We start from the raw sequence: 25,065 nt of genomic DNA, 5'->3' as shown, positions 1-25,065 counted from the left end.
AGACGCTTATCAGACATTCGAAGAGAGATGAAGGGTGGGCAACTGGATATGCCATCTGACATTAAGAAAAGAAGCCTGGGCCGAGCACGGTGGCTCACACCTGTAATTCCACACTATGGGAGTCTGAGGCGGGTGGATCACCTGAGGTCAGGAGTTCAAGACCACCATGGCCAACATGGTGAAACCCCGACTCTACTATAAATACAAAAAAATGAGCTGGGCGTGGTGGTACACACCTGTAGTCCCAACTACTCAGGAGGCTGAGGCAGGAGAATTGCTTGAACCTTAGAGGTAGAGGCTGCAGTGAGCCGAGATTATGCCACTGCACTCCAGCCTGGGCAACAGAGTGAGACTCTGTCTCAAAAAAACAAAAAACAAACAAAAAAAAGAAGCCTGGGTTCAGAGATAAATTTGAAAGTATCGCGTACATGCTAATTAATACCAAGGAAATGGAGATCATGTAGGGATGAAACCCGCAGCTAAGGAATAGAAGAAAGCCTAAGGAAACACTGGAGGAAACAACATTTAATGGAGAAGAGGTGAACCCAGCACAGGAGGCTTATGTAATTTCAGACTTATTCAGACTACTCATTCAAAGAATTCCTATAATACCTTTCACCCAGATCTCCCACATGTTAACGTCTTACCACATTTGCTTTATTTTCTATCTCTAGAAACCCATTATTTTCTGAGCCATTTGAAAGCAAATTGCAGACATGATGTCCCTCTATCCCTTGATATTTAATGTGTATTTTCTAAAAACAAGGACATATTCTTACATATTCTTATTGGAACAATCACCAAAATGAGGAAATTGACATTGATATGATACTATCAGGCAATACAGTACAGACCAGTTGTCTTAATCATGTCCTTTAGAGCAGAAGAAAATCCCTGGACAGGCAGTGTGCTCAGCTGCCACTTCTCTTTAGTCAGAGGAGTGCCTTTCGACGTGGCACAAGTGCTGCCACTCCAAGGTTCCCTGACCCATCTCATGAGAATTTCAGCCAGAATTTTCTAACAAAAGAAGATGCTTAGGCCCTTGGGGAGCTCTAAAGAGCTGTGATTCACCGAGAGTACAGTAGGCGTAAGGCTGGTGGAAGAGTGATCATTTTTGAGAGAAGCCTCTCCCCAGATTTAAGAAGTGCTATTAGTGAAAGCAACAGCTGCAGGAAAAGCAGCGGGTACCAGCGTGATAGACAGGTAGGTGCCAGCAGCATGAAGCTGGGAGAGTCCCAGAGGGAGACCATGTGACTCTGGGAAGTAGAAGGGGAAGTGTCACAGGCTTATTCTTTGAGGAGAGGAAATCCCAAGATCCCACAACTTGGGAAGGCATCTGCAGCCAGCCTGAATATCGCTCAACCTGTGCCCCTGCAGCATGGTTCCTGCCAAGGCCACCGTCAAGAGGGTAGGAAAGCCATCAGCAACCTTTCCAGAGTACTTCCTTTCCCACCAAATATTGCTGGTCTACCATGGAGCTAAATGCAGTTCTCTGTGAGACAATGGGGGAATTTGAATATGGACTGGGAATTAGATGGTATCAAGGGATTATTGCCAATCTTACTATTTGTGGTAAAGGCAAATGGAAATGTCCTTTTCTGGGGAGTTTACTATTCTCTCCACTTTTGTGTAGTTTGACGATTTTCATGTAAGAGAAGAAAGAAACATAGGCCACATTCCCCAGTGTTTTGGTTCAAGGACAATATGAATGGTACACAATGTCATACCCCAAATTATCCTTGGCTGCAGCAGTCAGGCACTATCCCTTTGATGTTCTGACCTCAGTTTGGACCCCCTGACCCTCAGAAGCTGGGGAACAGCCTTAGTTCAAGGGTCTTGGGCCTTGTTTTGACCGTAAGTTAGTCCCCCAGGGTCTTATCACTGCTTCTCCCAGGAAGCCTCTTGAAATGTCAGGCAAACACAAGTCCTGAGGGCCCTGCCTGACCTGTCAGAGTTCTTCTGGTGAGTACACAGATTCTTTCAATCCCCTGAGACCCCTCACTGCACCACACAGCCATTTGAAACAGCTTTCAGCTCTCACTTGCTATTTGAATCTTAATTCAAATGTCAGCCCAGGAGAGCACGCTGAGCAGGCCCGTGACAAGCTCACGCCATCTGCATTAGTATTTTCCTCCATCATCTTGACAGTTGAGAGTTGGCAGTATTACAATTCAGACGGCACTCTGCGTTTGAAAGGAAAATTATAGTTTTTCAGAATGCAGCTGGTGTGCAAGTGAATAGGGCGAAGTTTCTTCTGTGAAGCCTTTTCCTCATTTTATGATAAGAAAATAATAAAATGTAGATTCAGCATGTGATTCTTACTTTACAAGAACCATCAAAAGGCACAGAATTTTGGGGACAAAAGCAAACAAAGCATTCTGTTCCATAGTAATAATTTTAATAAAAAGCAAAAACAGCAAAACAATCATTTATAAATGATTTCTTCTCTGTTGGAGAAGTTAACACTGTTATTGCTGTATAAACCACTTGGAAATGAGCTATTTCAGTGCCTAGTTAAGATGTATTCTTTCCAGCACATTTTCATTTTGCCAGTTGGGCAGGAAAAACTACAGTCCACTTTCCTGGAGGGAATTTAACTGAACTACTGCCCACAGGTAACAGTGAACTTTACAAATCACTCCAGTAAGTTTAGTAGCAAAGTAAACATCTTTCTCAAGGGCTAAAACCACAGAAGTTAGACAGAGCAAGCAGAGAAGCAGTCTTTTAGGTGTTAAACTTCATGCCACTTGTGCACATTACACTAGGACACTTGCTTCTGAGAAATACAACACAAATGCTACCTCCCTGGAACTAAGATGTTTCAGTGCTTATGTGTATCAATTTCTTCTCTCTGTCGCCCAGTGGCAGTGGTGTGCTGATAAATGTTTAACAACCAGCTCTGGGGCAGGGGGTCTTGATATAGAGTGTGTGCCAATCTCTGTGGTGTAAATACTCTCAGTAGGGCCGATTCTCCAGCTACCAATGGGATGTCACTGAATGGTCAGGTTGGGAAGAGATGTGCAATAGCATGCCATTATATTGTAGCACACCATACGAATACAATAGATGTCAGTATCCTCAAGAACATAGATAATAGTAAAATAACTAGGAAGTGATGAGTTTTGAGTATTTATTACTGTTTTTAATATACTTTAATTGTAGGTTAATATAATCTCTAATGGTCACTGTGGCTGTGTTTACCAACCAGCTTACAAAATTCCTGAAAATTGAACAATCCACTCTCTCATGGGCCAGTGCAGACCAGTTCAACACACCACTGGAACTCGAGCCCTCAAGGTGGGACTAAGCAAACCAGGCACCTGCCTAGTCCTGCCTCTACAGTGACCTTTATTAACTCTGCAGAACGATTAAGGGCCCCAGCTCTCCCCTTACAGGAGATCCGTGTTCCTTCTACATAGGAGATTATGGGAGTCCCACTCCGGATAGGCCCAGGACAGCAGAATTTTAGCTGCTTTATTGGTTAGTTCCATCTGATTTCAGGGCTGTCATCCCTGCCAAGTCCAGATGGTGCTGTCGGACTATCAGAGTTCCCCACACAGCCCCCCTCCCCCCAGCCTTCTGCACTCCCCTCACCCTCTATTTGACAGGTTTAATTCACGTCCCTGGCACCGCCTCCTTCCATTTGATGCGAAGCCAGCAAACCTAATACAGGAAGAGCCAAAAAACCCAGGTGCTAAATCATCCAAGGTCAGGCTGCTTTCCAGGTCGGCTTTCCAGTCTCCCAGTTGTCTGAGGCAGTCTTTCCTCCAGGATTTTTCTTAGCCAAATACGTTCGCTATATCTTGCACACAGCATCATAAAACCTCAAGGATGGATGGGACCTTCCAGTCATTAGGCCTGAACCACAGCATGCTTGAGCTGCCGCCAGCCCTGCCCCCAGCAGCTCTTTTTCCCAGCTGTAACGCTGCTGTCTGCCAGCTTTTATCCCTTGGCACTGAGCCCTGATCTCAAGAAGGCGATGCTTGTATTCCTCACAGTGGGGGGAGCAAGAGGAAAGGAACCTATGGAAAGCCAGGCATGTAGTTAAGTGCGACACATTCAAGTTTATCACATTTATAGGTGACAAAATTAAAGTTTAGCAAGTTGAAGTAAAGTGTCCCTGGGTCACACAAGCTTTCAGTTACGTGGATTTGAACTGGATCTGACTCAAACTAGTACCATTCACATTAGTCCATGCTGCCTTCCAAAAGGCATGCCCCTGGCAACGAGTGGTGAATATGGTCATTGTGATGCCTGGCTTGTGTCGTGAGAATAAAATAATGCATCACCTTAAGAGATGGCACTCGAATTCCCCTTGAGAGGGAACTGTCTTTGTCCAGGAAAATGCTTTTAATAAGCCACTCATGGTAAAAGGTGAAGTAGTGACGGTAAGGGTGTTGGCAGGAATCAAATTAAGAAAAGGAATGGCTATCCATCTGGCTGTATGTGAGAATATAAATGGATCTGCTTTGTCCCAAGGACAGGAGACAGGGACCACGTGGAGTGGAAGGTGAGTGGAGATTCCTCCATAGTATATAAAAAGAACATTCTATAAATGGGGTGCCGAGTCTGCACTGTTGTAGCATCTGCCATTCCTTCCCACGTCACTGAGACACACACAGGCACACACACTCACTCACTTGAATTTTGCTATGTGGAAATGGGCGAGGGAACTGAGCTTCATGTCTCAGCTGATGCATTGCAGGGATAAGACGCTGTTTAAAATGAGGTAGCAGAAGTGTGGAGTCAGCAGTGGCTGCAAAAATCTAAGTCTCTGAGAAATCACAGAAATGTAGAGGTTCAGAACCAGAATCCAGTTATCAGACCTATCTGGATTTCAAGAGGCAGGGAGTCCTCAGCTGACATTTGGGTTACAACAGGGATGCATCTGTGCCTAATGTCTGGCTGCAAGGGGGACGCACTGTGGAACAGAAAGTAGGGGGAAACTTTTGACCTTGTTGCTGATTGAAACCGGAGCATGTGAATCAAACAGGATTTCTTTTTGGGTGTGCCTAATGCAGTAGGTTTAGGAGCTGCAAACCCTTGGGTTCCAGGACATTCCGCAGTGAGGGAACATTGGCTGAATTGGAGCCAAATAAGCTTTCAGTTAGCTTGGCATGGGCTTTCTTCCTCACATCCCACCACTGAAAGTGTGGGGTAGAGTTAAATGGTCTTGGCTGGTCTAAAGACGGTGTGGGCCAGAAGCCAGCTTGCATCATGGAAATATACATGCCTTTGGGGCTCTCACCTAGAAGCCATCCAAGTGCTGAACCCTTGACGGCTGGCACATCAACACCGTGTTGATCCAGAACAGAGGCTCATCAGAAGGGGAAGAGGCGGAGGGTAGGCCCAGGATGGGAGCATGTGCTCGATTCCAGGGAGGGCTGGAGCTACCCCCGGCAGCATGCCAAAGTGGATGAGGAATCAGGTTGCCTGAGTCCAGCCTTGCTATTGACTGGCAAGTGACCACGGCCTCTGGAACTAAGATTCCCTATTTATAAAATGGGGGACTAGACTGGTCTCCAAAATGCTATTTCCATGATCTCAAATGGGGCTCATAAGCGACTTTCTTAGTGTGGCCCTGGAACCCCAGAGAACACCACACAGCGAAATTACCAAACCAGGTTGGAATGCCAGCACAGGGCTCGGGACAGTGCATGTTGGCACAGGAACTGTACCTAGACAAGGAAATGGAAAGGCTTAAAAGAAAGTTTTCACATTCAGCCCTGTGGTTTTAGGAGGGAGGGCTGCAGAGTCTAGCCATAGACCTGGAATGGAGGCGTGATTTAGTTTTAGGAAAACATTAAAACACTATATCCCTTAGAAGAATTGGCTTCCAGGTAACATTTTAAAGTAACAATCTGTACTGATCTTGAGTCTCAGAGGTAGAGTCAAAAATAGTCCCAGATCTAAGAACATTCACTTTAGGGACAGTGACAAATATGGCTATTTTCAGGGGCCTTCCCAAGACATCCACTCAGACTAATGGCAAACAGGCTTACCTCCAGTTGCAAAGGAAAATATTAAACTGTAGTGACTTGACTAAGGTTGGATTTATTCTCTGACCTGACTCCTTAAACTGACCTGCTAAGGCTATGCCTGCACATAGTATGCCGGTTCATTAGACTCTGGGAGGGTCAGCTTTTATTTGGGCGGTCCTAAAACTCCCCAGCCAGCTGCTTACATCTTCCCCAGAGCATTCAGTGTTCTCAAGACCAGCATTCCTCAGGATTTACAGAAGGGAGGAAGCACATCTCCCCCACTTCTCCAGGGTGGATGGAAATCCATGCATCTCATGATCTTTATGCAGAAGAGCTTCAAAGACATCTACTTCTAATCAATACATATTCATGATTCTTTCATTAAAACAGCCCACAGAAGAGCCATTTTTTCCCTCCTTCCTACTAGAATTCCAAATGATCCCAATTTTTTCTTTCTTTCACAAAACTATTCCAGACCTTTCCCTTTTTCCTTTCCTCCTCTCCTGGTCCCCATGGTCATGGAATCTCCTTTTAGCTGGAACCAGTGAGCCTGCAATTGTGACACTAGTGGCTTATGATCCACTTATATTGTTTCTGAGATCCTAAAGACCTAAAGCCCCAAATCCTCATTTTGGCAACCCCATATCTGATCAGAAAAACAGCATGAAGACGCTTTTCCCAAGTGCAGAATCGTATATTCTGAGTGACTGAGCTATTGGCATTCAAGTTTTGACCAGTTTCAAGATGCTACTACCAGATAATGGAAAGACCATATACAGACACTGCAATCTATGTTACATAAGGAAGACTTCGTTAGTTGGTATACAAGAGTGGAGAGTTTCAGGTTATATACGATACATCCAGAAGGCTATTTGAATACACAAAGAGCCATATTCCTTTCAGGTCTTAAGTTTCCCTGGCTGGAAGTGAGGCCTCTGAGAAGCTGCATTCCTTTCTCAGGGTCCTTACCACTGTTCAGTGTGCTAATGCCAAGAATGTATGGCTTTTTTTTTTGAGATGGAGTCTCACTCTGTTGCCCAGGCTGGAGTGCAGTGGCCCAATCTCAGCTCACTGCAAGCTCCGCCTCTCGGGTTCACACCATTCTCCTGCCTCAGCCTCCCGAGTAGCTGGGACTACAGGCGCCGGCCACCACACCCGGCTAATTTTTTGTATTTTTAGTAGAGACGGGGTTTCACTGTGTTAGCCAGGATGGTCTCGATCTCCTGACCTCGTGATCCATCCGCCTCGGCCTTCCTAAGTGCTGGGATTACAGGTGTGAGCCACCACGCCCGGCCTGGCCTTTTTCTTTGTTAAGGAGTGATGTGAAACTGTTACAAATCAGATGTGGGAGGTGTTCTACTACCATTAACTTACATGCACCAGTATCACTTACTTACTTCAGCCTCAAAGAGGTAAACAAATGAGGCATTTTGTCTATCTGAATGAAACATGGAGACATAGAGTTCCTGTCATTGCACAAGGTCAGCTGTTCAAGCAGAGAGCCAGAACTAGGCTCTGGCTCTGCACCCCATGTTCCTTTAGCAGGCCTGTGGCCAGCTATGACAAGTATAGCCTGAGGCTCACAGAGCCCACAGCCAGCATGGTATGGGAAATCCTGGATTGGGGCTGGTTGTGGTCCAGCTGTGATCCAGCTTTCTCCGCTTCTAGACAGGACTGGTGCCAGGCAATGAAGCCAATGACTACAGATGTCACTCACAGCTGGAAAATGGGCCTCCTTTGGCAAAGGAATCTGGAGCACTCTCTAGCTGCTCTGCTCAGGCTGGGGCCCTGCTAGCCTCCTTTTAGATAAAGTGGGGAGACTAGATTCACACCAAACAGTGGAAATGAGGGAATGCAGCTTCCAGATGATCATCACTTGGTTAAGTTTGCACAGAAGGTGTAACCAGTTCCAGTGAGAACAAATCTAAAGCTGTCCGTCTTTTAAAGCCACCCTGAGTGGTAAAGATCAGGTACATGTCTTAACTTATATAAGGGTGAAGTATTATTTTTCAACTGTACAAGACACATTACTAGGGTTACAGTTCAGTGGCATGCACCTTATGTTGGACTGCATTTAAACTACAACTGTGTAGTGTGACATCTCCATTACATGGCACCAAACATTTGTCAATTGTACAACTATTACTTGGTGAGATCTGGTTTTAACTACAATACTTTAAAAGCCAATTTCTATTTAAATGTATTACGAAAAAATGCAATAGCTTAACTTTATACACATTTTACATTTCTGGCAGAATAAGTACAGTAATTTCTGCACCCGAATGGGTAGTGTTGCCTTCGAAGTAGTCACCTTGGGAAGACGTATGTTTATTCCAGTGAAGCTGACCTTACACAGAACATTTCTAGAACCCTCTTTAGAAACTGTCAACTTGTAAGGGTCTTCAGTGTTGGTAAATCTTTGTCCTTTAAGGGTAGATCTATTTTTTGAGGAATGATTTTTTTTTAACAGCTAAAGAGCATTAGAAAATAAGTCTGCTAAATAAAATGGGTGATGAAGCTCAGGATTACCGTGGTGGGCAGGAGGAGGCGTTGGATAAAACACAAGGTCTGACTATAAAGTTGCGAGGCTTTTTGCCTTGCATGGCTTCAAAGGTAACCCCAAAGGGGAACCCTAAGTGTTCTTAGCACATGCAACCTCAAGAAAATAACTCCAATTATGCTAACTCTTGAGTGCATATGTTCTAGTGTATTTGGTTAAAAAGGTATCTTTGCTTATTTTCAGTCATATTTCATATAAGCAGAAATGGAAAACTCCATCTCTGTGATTTCTCCCAAGGGAAAGATCTCATCTACTGCTTAGAGAATTAAAATAAAAAGCACTTGGTGTCATGTCTACATTAGCCCCGCCAAAATGTGCAATGAGTAATTCCTGATACCTGAGTCTTCCCCGTTTGGAAAAGTGGGTAAGGACAGGTGTCTGGATCCTAGGTAAAAGTAGAATTTCAAGGGGATTGGAGTGTTTCCAATGGCTCCCATCTACTCAATAGACTTACAACACCCACTCATACAAGGAAACCTCCTACAGCGAAGCAGTACACAAAGTTTCAGTAGAGGAGGGGAAGAATGATGATCTCCAAGTAGCTTTCTATGGTAAAAACCCTGGCTTCTGGATGACAAGTGAACAGAGTCCATTGAAAAAGAAAGTCCATGGTGTTAGATTCTAGTGCACGCTTAAGAAATAAAGTGTGTGGCCACTAGCTCATTGAAGTGCATTTCCAGCTGAGGCCAAAGGCAGCAAAGGTGCAAGAAGCTGCTAGAGCTGACATTAGTTGAAGCAGGGTCTGTAAATTCAGAGTGGCAAAGCAATTTGTAGAAAGGCCCAGTTACAAAGCAGGACATTTGCCAACCTGTGAAGTCAAAGAACGTTCAATCTCACTTTCTACAAAGTGCTTCATTGAAAACGCTAATGAGGAAGCTCCCTAAAACACCATATCCTGAGTGTCGGAGAAATATGGTCAAGATGGTGATTGATGGGGAGCAGAGATTGATCCTCTAATAGTGTTTGAACTGTGTATTTTCCAAGCATCACACACACACTTAGTGAAGAACCTATTACTGCAGTTACATTCCAGCTCGCCTGCACACGCTTCCATCCCGTGCTTGCTTTTGAGTACATATTTCCATAAGCCATTTCGAGTTAATGGGTTCTACTGCTAAAAGTCAGAAGCAGCAGCAGGGTCAGTGCCTTAGAGTCGGCTGTAATATCCACGTGCTCACAGCAGACGTCAGTCTCATATTGATCAGTCGGGATGTTGTTCTTGGTGAGTGTTTTTATATTTGTCTTTGTAAAAACCACAAAGCTAGGCCATTTGCTTAAATCATCGTTAGAAAAAATGCTGAGTGCCCAGATGGGATTTCTAGTTTCTGTGCAAATGAAATCACATTAGTCCAGATTTTATTCACTCAAAACTACTAGGGAAGCAGTAGGATTTGGTTTAAATGCTGCCAAAGAGCAGGAATTCACTTAAGTTTTAATTCAGAAGCAATCCTGTTGTTAATGTTGTAGCCAGGTTCGGACAGCATGGAGGGTGGGGCCCCCATTGTGCTTGCTGAGGAATCCCGGATCTCTCCCAGTTCAGGCTCACTTTCACTAGAGGTAGACCCACTGTTGATGGTATAGACGCTCTCTGCAACTCCCTGAGCTGAAGCACAGCCATCCGGCTCGTTCTTCTCCCTCGGACTCGACAGTCCTGGGAGGACAGCCATCTTTCCAGTCTGCCTGTTTGGCAGCAAGGACATGGTATAGTCTGCAATGATCCCACCCACATCTAAGTTGCATGCCTGGTCGAAGGCTAGGAAGCCAACATTAGCGTTTGCCTCACACACCACAAAGGAGCCATCGTCCATGATAAGGAGATCAATGCCACAGAAGTCCATGCCTAGGATGTTGGACACCTGAATAGCCAACTGCTTGCCTTGTTCTGTCAGCGGGCACATGACACCCACGCCACCTGTGGGGAAAGCACAGTGATGTAAAGGTGACAACTGAGAAGTCAGATGACTCTTCAAAGAAGAGACAGGGGTCTGCCCAGGAGGGGAAGAAAGACAGGCTCGATCATTAATCACAAAAGGTCTGGATGGAAATCACTACACCCTTCGGGAAAACAATACAGCCAATTTTTATCTAGTCTTAAAAATGCTGATTTCCTCTGACCCAGCCATCCCACTACCAAGGAAATAATCTTATGGTATGGGGGGAAAAAAGCTTTATGCACAAAGATGTTAATGGCAGTATTATTTAAAATACAAATCATAGAGCCAGGTAAATGATGGGCACTTAATAAATATTCAATACATATTGAATGATGAAATGAAAAATTATAATCTAAATCTCTCACAGTAGGGAAAAACAGTGTATTGTACAGCCATTAATAATAATGCCAGCTGGGTACAGTGACTCACGCCTGTAATCTCAGCACTTTGGGAGGCTGAGGTGAGAGGGCTGCTTGAGGCCAAGAGTTTGGACCAGCCTGTGCATCATAGCGAGACCCCATCTCTACAAAAAACAAAAATAAAACTAGGTGGGTATGGTGGCTCGCTGTAGGGTTCCTCCTCCCCCAGCCTCCCAAGTGCTGCAGTCCCAGCTACAGTGGCGTGATCTTGGCTCACTGCAAGTTCCGCCTCCTGGGTTCACACCATTCTTCTGCCTCAGCCTTCCGAGTAGCTGGGACTACAGGCACCTGCCACCATGCGCGGCTAATTTTTTTTGTATTTTTAGTAGACACAGGGTTTCATCGTGTTAGCCAGGATGGTCTCGATCTCCTGACCTCGTGATCTGCCCGCCTCAGCCTCCCAAAGTGCTGGGATTACAGGTGTGAGCCACCACATGCCCGGCCACAACTTACTGATTTTTAAGAAGAGAGATGGCACCTTCTGCCGTCTTTCTGTGCTGCCATAATGGTGCACGTCAGTGTCCTGGCTGATGCTCTCAAGAGCATCACCAATGCCGAAAAGAGGCAAATGCCAGGTTCTTATTAGGCCATGCTCCAAAGTCATCATCTGGTTTCTAACTGTGATGACAAAGCATAGTTACGTTCGCAAATCTGAAACACTGATGATCACAGAGCTGGGAAAATTGCTGTGAACCTCACAGGCAGCTTAAACAAGTGGGGAATGAATGGCCCCAGTCTGATGTGCAACTTGAAGATCAGAAAAATGGCAGAATAATCTGCTCCCATTCCATCAGTTTGGTTTCACTGTACTGACAACCTCAGCTAGCATCATGGCCATCATGGCCTGTGAAAAAGTAAGATGAAAACACACAGATGGGAAAATCCTGGGATTAATTTTCTAGGGATGTAATACATATTAATATTTATAAATAAAATGCCTCAATGGACCAAAAAACAAAAAACAAAAAAAACAGAGATATGGAAAGGACTGAGACAAAATCCTGAACCAAGGACAGAGAGACTGATTGCTCTTACTTTGCTAAAAAGCTAGGACTTCAGATTTGTCTCCAGTTAGTCTCCTTGGAAAGATTTAAGAATTGTATTCTCAGGTCCAACAACTAGTGTCTTTACCTTAACAATGTCCCTTCCCACCTATGACACTGTATCTAAAAAAGGCTATAAAACAGTTTTAAAACAGCTCACCAAGTAAAGCAACATGGATAAATTATAAAGCCACATGGTTACTAATGAATGGATTTTGTAAGGTAACTAAAAAAGTCAAAATGATAATACACAAGGTTCAATACTTTGGCACTAAACATGATGATCATGAAAATGGGCTGGGCATGGTGGCTCACACCTGTAATCCCAGCACCTTGGGGAGGCCAAGGCGGGTAGATCTCTTGAGGCCAGCCTGGCCCACATGATGAAACTGTGTCTCTACTAAAAACACAAAAATCAGCCAGGTGTGGTGGTACACACCTATAGTCCCAATTACTCGGGTGGCTGAGGCATGAGAATCGCTTGAACCTGGGAGGCGGAGGTTGCAGTGAGCTGGGATCATGCCACTGCATTCTGGCCTGGGCAATAGAACAAGACTGTTGCAGAAAAAAAAAAAAAAAAGAAAGAAAGAAAAAAGAAAATGAGATAACATGTAAGGTACTTAGTAGTATGTCAACCTGAATCTAGCATTTGACTCCAACACACCACTTTATCACAATTATCTTATAATTATCTCTTCCTTCCTCCTCCTCCTTTTCTTTTTAAGAAATAGGGTCTCACTCTGTTGCCCAGACTGTCGTGCTATGGCACAATGATAGCTCACTGCAGCCTCAAACTCCTGGGCTCAAAGGATCCTCCCACCTCAGCTTTGTGAGTTCAGCTGGGACTACAGCCATGTGCTACTGCACTTGGCTAACTTAAAAAAAAAATGTTGTAGAGATGGGGTCTCACTTTGTTGTCCAGACTGGCCTCAAACTCCTGGCTTTAAGTGATCCTCCTGCCTTGGCCTTCCAAAATGCTGGGATTACAAGCAAAAGCCACCACACCTGGCCCATATGTCTTCTTTATGGGACCACATGCTACCCGAGGGCAAGGGCTCTCTCATCATCTCTACACTCCCGGCATCCATCACAGAGTCTGTTCCTGGAAATGCTCAATGACTATCAATGAAAGAAGCACCAGACAGTGTCTAAGCCTCTTTATTATAAGTCACTGGACTTGGTATACTCACTCATATGGTGATTTAGGAAATAATAACTAGTGATTGTGATTTTTTTCCTATTACCAACATATAAACTCATTCAATAAAGTTGACAATAGCTTTCTGCGATGGGGACAAGAACTTACATCCCTCTTGGAGTATCGCCATTCAGTACAACAGAAAACAAACTTTATTAATGGGTTAATGGGATGGGTTTATACATTCGACCAAAGCATAAACTGTAGCTTTCTAATAGCATCATACAAAAAAGGAAAACACTTCCATTAAAATATAAAAGGAAAATATGGTATTTCTCCTGTCATCACTTTAGACTCTTATTTTTTTTGCCTGAGCTGTTGCAACAGCTTCAAGCCTCACCTCCCTGCCTCCCATCTTATGCCTTCATTCCATCCTTTACCCAGATGGGAGTTTTTCTCCAATGTTGGTCCTCATGTCAGTCCCTTTTTAAGTCTTAACACCTAGAGGAGAGGGTTCAGTCCTCCATGTCCTGACACTCCTTGTCTGACCTCTGCCACAGCGCTTATACTCATATGCTCCCCTCCAGGATTGCTTGCTGCTATAGGAAAGGGGTTGTTCCTCATTCTCATCTGTGAGATCCTGGTGTCTAGCAGAGGGTCTGACAAGACAGTAGGGATCGATATACATTTGGTGAATGGGTCCAAATACCCTAATGAAACCCTGTGCTTTTATACCTTACCGAGAGAGCAGTTGCTCTGCATCCGTCCATCAGTGGAGCAGCGAAGCATGGAGCCTATGACCTGGCCCCCTACCACCACCACCCGGATGTCCTTTCCATGGGACTCCTTCACGTACTTCTGGAACAGGTAGGGCACATCGTGGCGGATCAGATGGCAGATGTCAGAGAGGTGATGTTTATCTCTTGCCAGAAAAACAGCTTTTCCTTTAAGAAGAGAAAGAGCAAGAAAGGGGTTTAGAGAAGCTCTGGACTCTGTACTTGCCATCTGGCCTCCTTGTCCATCAAGTCATCAGTTCCCTCTGAACTTGCCTCACTTTGGTCCCTTCTATTTCTCTGGTAGACTTTTGCTTCTTATCAAATGACCATGGAACCTTACTTTCCCTTAACTTTCCTCAGGTCCTAATACCCTCTCCCTCCACCATCACTCTTTTTGAAATGACATAATGATTATTCCAGAAACACAGAGAAAGAGCCAAAATAGAATCCCAAGGATCTAATCAATTCAGTCCCCAAAACAGTTAATTAGCATCTGCCATCACCCCCAGGATGCTGATGAGGCAGGATCGACATCTAACTCATTTTTTAAAAACTCCTCAGACCTAACACTGGGCTGGATGCACAGGGCGGATGTCAATTAATGTTTGTAGAACATAATTTATTGAACATACTTTAGAGAAATTCCAAGTTCTGGAGAGAGATCCCCAAAAAAAGGTAGCACAGAGTGATATAACATCAAGAGAGGTCTATGCATAATTCTGTGGGAGCTCAAAGTAGGGAACCACTGACAGGCATCCTTCCTTGTAGACATAAAGTTATTATTTGGCTATACCCATTTAATTCTCAAAGGAATGGCCTATGCCTCTGTTGATCTCTGCAGAAAGCATTCCTTCTTGATTCTAAATTATTTTCTGTTCAAATCACCTACACTTTTGTAATAATTTAGCATCAGCTTTTTTTTTTTTTTTTTTTTTTTTTTTTTGAGATAGAGTCTCGCTCTATCACCCAGGCTAGAGTACAGTGGCACGATCTTGGGTTGCTGCAACCTCCGCCTCCCAGGCTCAAGAAATTCTCCTGCCTCAGCCTCAAGAGTAGCTTGGATTACAGACACACACCACCACACCTGGTATTTTTGTATTTTTAGTACAGACGGGGTTTCACCATGTTGGCCAGGCTGGTCTCGAACTCTTGGCCTCAAGTAATCTGCCTGCCTCAGCCTCCCAAAGTGCTGGAATTACAGGTGTGAGTCACCATGCCCAGCCAACATTGGCTTTTCCATTGATATATTAGTTAACAGACCTGAGCAGGGGTTCTGATAAATTTGCTCTGCAAATCTGACATGAGCATGCCCAGTCTGAGCATTCTTTTCAGCAAATATGGAACAAAGAGGTGGTTTTCCTAAGCTTTGTGTCACCATCTTACAAGGACTGGAACTCTTCTGAAGTCTTAATAAAAAGACCAGTCCCAGGCCAGGTGCAGTGGCTCATGCCCGTCATCCCAGCACTTTGGGAGGCTGAGATGGGCAGATCACCTCAGGTTAGGAGGTTAAGACCAGCCTGACCAACATGGAGAAACCCCATCTCTACTAAAAATACAAAATTAGCTGGGCATGGTGGTGCATGCCTATTATCCCAGCTACTCGGGAGGCTGAGGCAGGAGTATCGCTTGAACCCAGGAGGCAAAGAGGTTGTGGTGAGCCAAGATGGTGCCACTGAACTCCAGACTGGGCAACGAGAGCGAAACTTCATCTCAAAAACAAACAAACAAACAAACCAGTCCCTAGTGGTACATACAACTGAAAAGTAAATTCCAAAACATGTTATAACCAGGATGCAATCATTCCCAAGATGACTGGACCCTAGACACCTGACAGAGCTGAAGGAGTATGGCCACATGATCTGAAGATGGCCACGTGGCAGGTGACAGGAGAGTGTGCAGGTAAGTGGGTGTGTCAGGGAAGTTGGATAGGACCCAGCAAGGGGTCACAAGAGGAAAATGGAGAGGCCCCAGCGAGGGTGGACGATGCAGCGTCAGTGTTCCCTGTCTTCAATCAATGAGTGTGGGGCAAGAAGATACACATCTGATGCCAGGAGATCTGGAGATCTGACTTCCGGCAACAGATGGCTGGGATTCAGGTATCTACACTGGGTTCTCCAGACATTAGGTAGGATTTTCAGCAGAGATGGGGACTAGACATAGGAACTGGGTTTCTTGGTTTCGGGTACAGAAGTTCTAATATGGGGGTCAATCTACAGTTAATAAAGGAGCTACAGTTTTAAGGCAAGAAGGAAAAAAGGAGAAAAAGGCAGTAAGATTGGTTAATCATGTACTACGTGCCAAGCACTTTGATTTTTTATTATTTCACTTATACTTCATGCTATCACTAGGAAGCCATTATAACAAGGATGGTTAATCCCATTTGAGAGAAAACGGGTCCAATCTCAAAACTTACTATAAAGTTACAGTAATCAAGATAGTGTGGCCTGGCATAAAGATAGAACTATATCAATGGAATAAAATTAAGACCCCAGAAATAAACCTTCACGCACATGGCAAAGTGATTTTTGACAAGGGTTCCAACAGCATTTAGTGGGGGAATGAACAGGCTCTTCAACAAATGGTACTGGGAAAAACTGGATATCCACATTCAGAAGAATAAAGTTGAACCTCTACTTCATACCAAACATAAAAATTAACTCAAAATGGATCAAAGACTCAAAGGTAAGGGCTAAAACTATGAAGCTTTTAGAAGGCAACATAAATGTAAATCTGTGTGGCTTTGGATTAGGCAAGCACGAAATGACATCAAAAGCATATGGAAACAAACAAACAAACAAATAGACAAGTTAGACTTTACCAAAATAAAAAACTTTTGTGCATCAAAGATACTATATCAAGAAATGAAAAGACAACCTATGGGAATGGGAAAAACATGTTCAAACATGTTATTATATATCTAATAAGGATTTAGAATCTACATTATATGGCTGGGCGCAGTGGCTCATGCCTGTAATCCCAGCATTTTGGGAAGCTGAGGTGGGTGGATGGCTTGAGTCCAGGAGTTTGAGACCAGCCTGGGCAACATGACAAAATCTCATTTCTATAAAAAATGAAAAATCAGCCAGGCATGGTGGTGCATGCCTATAGTCCCAGCTACTTGGGAGGCTGAGGCAGGAGGATTGTTTGAGCCCAGGATGCAGAGGCTACAGTGAGCCAAGATCACACCATTGCAGTCCAGTGAGAGCCTATCTCAAAAAAAAAAAAAAAAGGAATCTACATTATACAAGAATCCTTTAAACTTGAAAATAAAAAGATTAAAAATCCAGTTAAAAAGTGGGCAAAGGATATGAAAAAACATTCCTTCAAAGAAGATACACAAATGGCCAACAAGCACATGAAAAGATGTTCAACATCGTTAGTCTTTGGGCAAATGCAAGTTGAAACCACAATGAGATACCATTTCACACTCACTAGATAGCTATAATAAACACACATAGATACATAACAAATAACAAGTGATGGTGGGGATATGGAGAAACTGGAGCCCTCAAACACTGCTGGTGGAAATGTAAAATGTGGTACAGCCATACAACGGTCATATTGTTAAGTCACAAAAAGAGATAAACTAGTGTTACTTGTGACAACACGGATGAACCTTGAAGACATCATGCTAAGCGAAAGAAGCCAGACACCAAAGTCCACATACTGTATAAATCCATTCATATCAAATAGCCAAAACAGGTAAATTGATAGTAACAGAAAGTATTATTATTATTGTTTTTTGTTTTTTCTTTTTTGAGACGGAGTCTCGCTCTGTCACCCAGGCTGGGGTGCAGTGGCCGAATCTCAGTTCACTGCAAGCTCCGCCTCCCGGGTTTACGCCATTCTCCTGCCTCAGCCTCCCGAGTAGCTGGGACTACAGGCGCCCGCCACCTCGCCCGGCTAGTTTTTTGTATTTTTTAGTAGAGACGGGGTTTCACCGTGTTAGCCAGGATGGTCTCGATCTCCTGACCTCGGGACCCGCCCGTCTCGGCCTCCCAAAGTGCTGGGATTACAGGCTTGAGCCACCGCGCCCGGCCCAGAAAGTATTATTAATAACAGGTCAGTGGTTGCCCGGGACTGAGGGAGAGGCAATCGGGACTAATTCCTACGAGGTATGAGGCTTCTTTCAGGGGTGATGGAAACGTTCTGAAATTAAGTAGTGGTAATAGTTGTAAAACACAGTGAGTTCACTAAAATCCAGTGAATTTTACACTTTGCACTGGTAAATTTTTTATGTGAATTGTATTTCCATTTTTTACATTTATAAAACATTATGTATTACATTTAATTTCTGTTTGCTATCTTACCTTTCTACAGTGGAAGCTCTTTGAGGGCAGGAACTTTTGTTCTTATCTGTATCCCAGGAATAGTGCCTGGCATTTTGTAGGCACTCAATAAATGTTTGAATTTTATGTTATGTGTATTTTACCACAATAAAAATGACTAGTTGAAAGGCTGGTTGAAATTGAGCTCTGTAGCATATCTGGATAGCACTAAGAGCCCCGCTTTGCCACCCAAGCTCCTTTCTCTGCTCCTCAACATGACTCATCTATGCTTACAGGTTGCGTTGCCTACCCCTGCTTCCGTGTGTTGCTCGCTCACTTCCTCCAATTCAAATTCTACACTTCCACTGAAGTCTCCTTTTCTTCCAGTGAAGACTTCATGGCAGAACTGCACCCTCCCTCCTGTAGGCTCAAACAGACCCCTGGGCATACTTGCCATATCAGAGATCACCCTGCAAGGCAACTGTGTCTACACATTTGAGCTCCTTGAGATCAGTGACTGGGTCTAGTTCTATTTTTTTTTTTTTTTGGACATGGTCTCGCTCCGTCACCCAGGATGGAGTGCTGTCTAGTTCATTTCTATTGCATAGTCCCTACACCATAGTAGTTGCTCACTACTATCTATTTAGGGTGACCTTCCCTCACTCCAGATGCCCGGAGCGTTTAAGCATGCCACCTGGGTATCCTGATGAGGCACCTGCTCAGGTACTGCAGGAGGACTGCTTTCTGTTGCTGATGTCCCTACTGAGTCCCTATGATGGACTGAACACTGCAGTAAGCCTTACAGAGACAGATGCTCAGGATCTGGTCCCCACCACTGAGCAGCTTGCAGTCTAGTAAAGGAAGCAGGCATATAAACCTGTAACTGTTACAAAATATAGCACTCTGCTAGAGGCACATACAAAATGCTATGGAAACAAAAAAGGAAGAGCAATTAATTTTGTCTGGAAGACAGGGAGGGAGACCAGGGATGTGTGTGGAAAAGAAATGACATCTGGAGCTGGCCTTAAAGGATGAGCAGAAGTTGTTGACCAAGTGAGCAGAGAAAGATGGCATTCTCAGCGAAGGGACAAGAGCAGACGTTTAAAGAGTGGAAAATGCATGGTCTACGTGGTGAATGAGAAGTAGTCTGGAATGGATCATGAAAGGTTCACGTGGCCACAGAAGGCTGCAAGGGAAGGCTGAGGCTGTTCGTGCAGGGCCTTCAGTTTCCTGATGAGGAATATGGACTCTGTCTAATAGGCAGCACAGGGTCTTGGGAGGGTTTTTCAGCGAGAGAGTGTCAAGAATAGATCTATGTTTCAGAGAAATTACTTCAAAAAAAGAACAGAAGAGGCACTGGCAGCGGAGTTAGGGGAACCGATCAGCAATAAGTCAGGAGTTGACCGCAATCATTCGAGGACGAGGTGAGCATGATCTGACAAAAGCAAGAACAAAGGACAAGGAGGAAGAGACACTGCAAGCTCCTCAGAGGGGAGCTCCATTTTCCTAAGCAGCACTTGAGGAATGTCTTGTCCAGGCAGAGCAGCAGCCCGAGTGGGCTGATTACCCAGGAAGCCCTGGAGAGGTGGCACTGACCCCGGTGGCCTCGTGTGCTCTTCACCACAACTGGGTAGCCCAGGGGCTCGGCTTCATCGATCATTTTTGAAAAGTCTTCATGCCCACCTGCCAAGAAAAGGTGAAAGTCAGTGAAGGTAAGGCTGACGGTCAGGCAGTGGCCACCCCAGCCCTGCCCCTCTGTAGGAATTCTTGAGGCCTCATCTCTCTCATTAAGGCCACTCAAACCCATTTGATTCAACAGACACACATTACGTACCTGCAAGGTAAAAGGTGGGAGCAGAGAGGTAAGGCAACCAACATTTAGCAGGTACCTTCTGTGTGGTAAAGGCTTCACAATCCTTGTAACAATCATACAGGTAGATACCTTTCCCTTTACAATGACTATGGTAGGTGGACCCCCAAGATATCTGCTCCCTGGTGTACGCACCTTGTATAATCCCCTAAGTGTGAAAGGGACCAGTGAATATGTTGGGATATCATTCCTCTGATTTTGACTTAGTTAACCGAAAGGGAGATGATCCTTGGTGAGCCTGACCTAATCAGATGAGTCCCTTTAAAAAAAATGGTGAAACAGAGAGACTCTTCTGCTGGCCTTGAAGGAGCAAACTGCCATGTTGTGGAGAAGGCCATGCGGCAGAGAGCTGAGGACAGCCTCTAGCGGAGAATGTCCCCACTTGATGGCTAGCAAGGAAGTGGGGGACTCAGTCCCACAACTACAAGAAACTGGATGTCAACAATCAGGTAGCTTGGAAGAAGACCCCAAACTTCAGGTGAGACCACAGCCCCAGCTGACACCATGATTTCAGCCTAAGGAGACCTAAGCAGAGAACCCAGCTATGCTATGACAAGACTTCTGACCTACAGAAACTATGAGGTAATCAATGGGTATCATTTGAAGCTGCTCAGTTTTTAGAGGTTCATTATGGAGCAATAGAAAATCAACACTCAAAGAAACCAAGCCTGGGGATTTGTCTCACTCAAAATTAAGGTATGACTCTGAAGCCTGAACTGGCTCCACCATACTCCTATAAGCCTTAATTTTAAAAAATATGAATAATGATGTGCATGAAAATATTTATAAATTGTTTTATGAACCTAGATTCCTATGTATCAAACATAATCTTTTCTTGGTAACTTAGAGTCAATATCATGAACATTAATGACTGCACTGTAATGCCCCAAGGGACTACATCTGCCCTCTATTCAATGGCACCAAACTAGTGCACTTTCTAGTTTGGGAACCTGGTTTTTTAGTGGTTTGTCACATTCCTTGCTGTCAGATGTCAACTAAGATTTCTCGCTGCTGTCAGTATAGAGCAGAAAGAAGTCTCTTTTCCTGCTTCCTTTTGCTGTGGGCTTGGAAAGGACAAAGCAACTTATGAGATGACTTTTCCAGCACAGGGGAAACTAGGTTTCACACGAATCTGGAGGGCTTTCCCATTCATGAAGTGAGAGAGGGAGGTTCAATGCTTGTTGGAGTTTGTGACACGTATTTGGGATGCTCAGAGGTCCTTTTCATTCACTTCCTAGTTCTCAAAAATGTGCTGCTCGATCGATGTGTTTTGTAGGTAGAGTGGGGCACTAGTTTTCTCTCACTGCTGTAACAAATTACAGCTTGGTGGTTCAAACAACGCAAATCTATTGTCATACAGTTCCGCATAGTTAGAAGTCCAACACAGGTCTCACCAGGCTAAAAAAAAAAATGTTAGCCAAGACCAGGTGTGGTGGCTCATGCCTGGAATCTCAGCACTTTGTGGGGGCCAAGGTGGGCGGATTGCCTGAGCTCAGGAGTTCGAGACCAGCCTGGGCAACATAGTGAAACCCCATCTCTACAATACAAAAATTAGCTGGGTGTGGTGGTCCACGTCTGTGGTCCCAGCTACTCGGGAGGCTAAGGTGAGAGGATCAGTTGAGCCCAGGAGGTTGAGGCTACAGTGAGCCACATCATGCCACTGGTGCTGGGCAACAGAGCAGAACCCTGTCTCAAAAAAAAAAAAAAAAAAAAAAAAAGATTAGCCAGTTGCATTCCTTTCTAGAGGAAAATCTATTTCCTTGCATTTTGCAGGTTCTAGAGGATATCCACATGCCTTGGCTCATGGCCCTCTTCCATGTCCAAAGCCAGCAACAGCAGGTAGAGTCCTCACACGGCATCACTGCTCTTCCTCCTCGGTCACTTCTCCCTCTGACTCTCTCTTCTGCTTTCCTCTTCCACTTTTAAGGACACATACAACATTAGGCTCTCCTGGATAATTTAGAATAATCTCCGTAACTTAAGGTCATCTACTTAACAACCAACTCCATCTGCTGCCTTAATTCCCTTTTGCCACATAACCTAACATAATCACAGGTTCTAGGGATTAGGACATGGGTATCTCAAGGTGGGGGACTGGCATTATTCTGCCTACCACAGGCAAAGCAAAATACTCTAGAATACTAACAAGACCTGCCTAGTTTACAAGAGTGCTAATGACTTAAAAAAAAAAGAAAATGAGGTCATGAAGGTAATTAGGGGCATCTTCATGAAGAGGACGTTTTGTTAAGAAGGGAACTCCCAGCTTCCTGCCGTCCCGCTGATAAGCTTACGTTCTCTCTAGCCATCCTTTCTTCCTTTCTTTACAATGCAGTAAGAGAGGTCCCCCTAATCCATCCCTGCCCCACTGTGCTTTAGACCCCCTTTCTCACCTCCCCAGGGATCTTGCACCCTCTCTGCTATATCTGCAACCTCCCAATTCCTAATTTCATAAGCATTTTGAACATGCTCAATTCTCTTCCATCATAAGCAAATAGAGTCCCTGTTTTTTGACCCTGCATCACCCCTTAACTGTAACTTTGTATCCCTACCATTGAGCCACAGAAGAGTTATAGAAACCCACTGTTTCCATTTCCTCACTTCCCATTTATTTCCTCATCCCTCTTTCCAGCACTAAACTGAAGCTGTATTCATTAAACTCCCTGTTGCTGAACCCAACACACACATCAGTGTTGACACGTCACATTATGTTACTTGTCCTTTTGGAATCACACAATACTCTTGATTACACCATCCATCTTGGAATACTTTCCACTGACTTCTATGATCTCTCTTCTTTCTCTTCTCACCTCTCAAGTTGCCCGCTCTCCCTCCCTCCTTCCTTTTAAGACATGGAGTCTCATTCGGTCATCCAGGCTGGAGTGCAATGGCATGATCATAGTTCAAAGCAGCTTTGAACTCCTGGGCTCAAGTGATTAGTTTTTTTTACAGATTCCTCTTCCTGCATCCATTCCCTAAAGCAGGAGTCCCCAACCCCTAATTCCAGACTGTGGCCTGTTAGGAACCCAGCGGCACATCAGGAGGTGAGCAGCAGGTGAGCAAGCATTACCGCCTGAGCTCCACCTCCTGTCAGATAAGCAGCGGCATTACATTCTCAGAGGAGCTCAAACCCTATTATGAACTGCACATGCGGGGGGATCTAGGTTGTGCACCCCTTATGAGACTCTAACTAATGCCTGATGATCTGAGGTGGAACAGTTTCATCCTGAAACCATCCTCCCCCACCTCACCCCCATCTGTGGAAAAATTGTCTTCCATGAAACTGGTCCCTGGTGCCAAAAAGCTTGGGGGCCACTGCCCTAAAAGATTCCCTTCTTTTAAAAAAAAAGTTGGTGTTAAAATATACATAAAATACACCATTTTAACGATTTTAGGTGAACAGATCAGCCCTCTTTTCTTCCTACATACTCTCCCTGAGTACTCTCATCCATTCCTGGGACTTCACCTCACCTAATGAAGGTTTCCAGCTCCACTTCCCTAGTCTGCACTTCTTTGAGAAGCTCCAGATTCATTTGTGTGCTACCTACTAAATATTTGTACTTGTGTGTACTACAGACACCTCAAACAGATCATGTCCCAAACTGAAATCGTCTCTCCCCTATAATCCTTCACCCCCTACCTACAAATCAGCTTCTTTCCTTCCATATTTCTAGTCTTAGCGAACGTTTGCTTTCACCTCTGGTTGCTCAAATCAGAAACCCAGTCACTCTTGATTTCTCTCCAAACTCTCCATATAAATCAATCATCATGTTCTATTATTTCTACAACCTTCACAATTCCTGAATCTGTTCACACATCTTCATTCCCACCGTGAGTTTAGACCATCGTTGCTCACTTGGATTATTTTAAAAACCTACCACTACTTGTCCTGTCTCTACTTTGCCCCTCTCCAATTCCTCCTCCACAGTGTAGCCAAAGTGATCTTCTGAACTATAACTCTTATCAGGCCACCTCCCTGATTAAAGCCCTCCCAGAACTTCCTGTTAGTCTCGGAGTTAACCCTCATCTCCTTCACACGTTGTATGTAGTGCCCTCTTGTCTTCCCAGCCTCATATTTCAGCTGTATCTCGCTTAACATTCTACAAACTGCTCAGATTACCACCAACACATCAGGGGTCATTCCCCTCTGGGTCTTTCTATATTCTGCTCTCCCGTTACATTACCCCCCTCCCACCATCTCCCTCCGCTTAGCTAGATAACTTCAGCTTAGCTTATGTTAGCTCTTTTAGGAAGCCTTCCTCAATGTCTTAATGCCATTGGGAGCTCTCCTATGTACTCCTGCACTGCTCTGCATCTGATTCTTATCACTGCACGTTTTACATTGCTCAGAAATTGCCTGTTTACTTGTCCTCTGCCTCTGATGAACTGGGAGTGCCTTGAGGGCAGGAGCCTCTTGCTTACTGCTGTAGCCCAGTGCCTAGCATGCTGCCTGGCACACTGTGTGTACCAGATATGTATTTAATGAATGACTTACAGAGGAGAAGACGCCAAGGCATTTTCAGATAGAAAGGCTGGGATAAAGATTTCAGATAGGCCAAGATGTTGAATCAACAGACTCACATTCAAAACCAACAAAGATACTAGAAGGTTTCTAGGGAAAGAAAACAGAGATGCACGTGATTTGGGAAGCTATTTCAAGCTGACTCACCATAGGAGAAGGTGTCTGGCATGGGGACCCCATGTCCAGCCAGTTCTTGGAACGTCCAGAATTTGTTGATGCAATTTAAGATGCTCTGTGGGCGATTGACCAACCGGCAGCCCAGCTTCTCCAGGTGTCGCAGGACAGTGATGTCACTGTCTGACTGCACTGAGGGTGTGGGTACCCGCACAAGCACTACATCCGGGAAGGTGGTGAGGGCCTTCTGGTTTAACTGGAGGCCTGCAATTCAAGGACAACAGTGAGTGCTGTGCCTGCTGTCATTTAGTCCACCAGAAGAAATGGTTCCAACAGACTCTTCAAGACTGAACCTAGCAGGAACAGAGCCTCAAAAAATGGCCCTCTGGACATCCTGGTGTACAAAGAAACTCTACAGGCAACCCTATATGCCAAACAAATGG

At 44.6% G+C, this 25,065-nt stretch overlaps 1 protein-coding gene across 1 annotated transcript in view; it reads right to left on the bottom strand.

Annotated features, from left to right (window-relative positions):
* Positions 1-725: 725 nt before the first annotated feature.
* RIMKLA (ribosomal modification protein rimK like family member A) overlaps positions 726-25,065 on the bottom strand; it is a 43,008-nt gene continuing 18,668 nt past the window's right edge. The window contains exons 2-5 of the mRNA XM_025397025.1: positions 24,656-24,886; positions 19,716-19,802; positions 13,816-14,019; positions 726-10,453 (exon numbers count right to left, since the gene is read on the bottom strand). Coding sequence (XP_025252810.1) covers positions 9,963-10,453; positions 13,816-14,019; positions 19,716-19,802; positions 24,656-24,886 — 1,013 coding nt within the window. The 3' untranslated portion in view covers positions 726-9,962. The remainder of the gene's footprint in view (positions 10,454-13,815; positions 14,020-19,715; positions 19,803-24,655; positions 24,887-25,065) is intronic.

Source organism: Theropithecus gelada, chromosome 1, assembly GCF_003255815.1.
Source record: "Theropithecus gelada isolate Dixy chromosome 1, Tgel_1.0, whole genome shotgun sequence".
NCBI lineage: Eukaryota > Metazoa > Chordata > Mammalia > Primates > Cercopithecidae > Theropithecus > Theropithecus gelada.
This window is presented reverse-complemented; position numbering and strand designations above follow the sequence as displayed.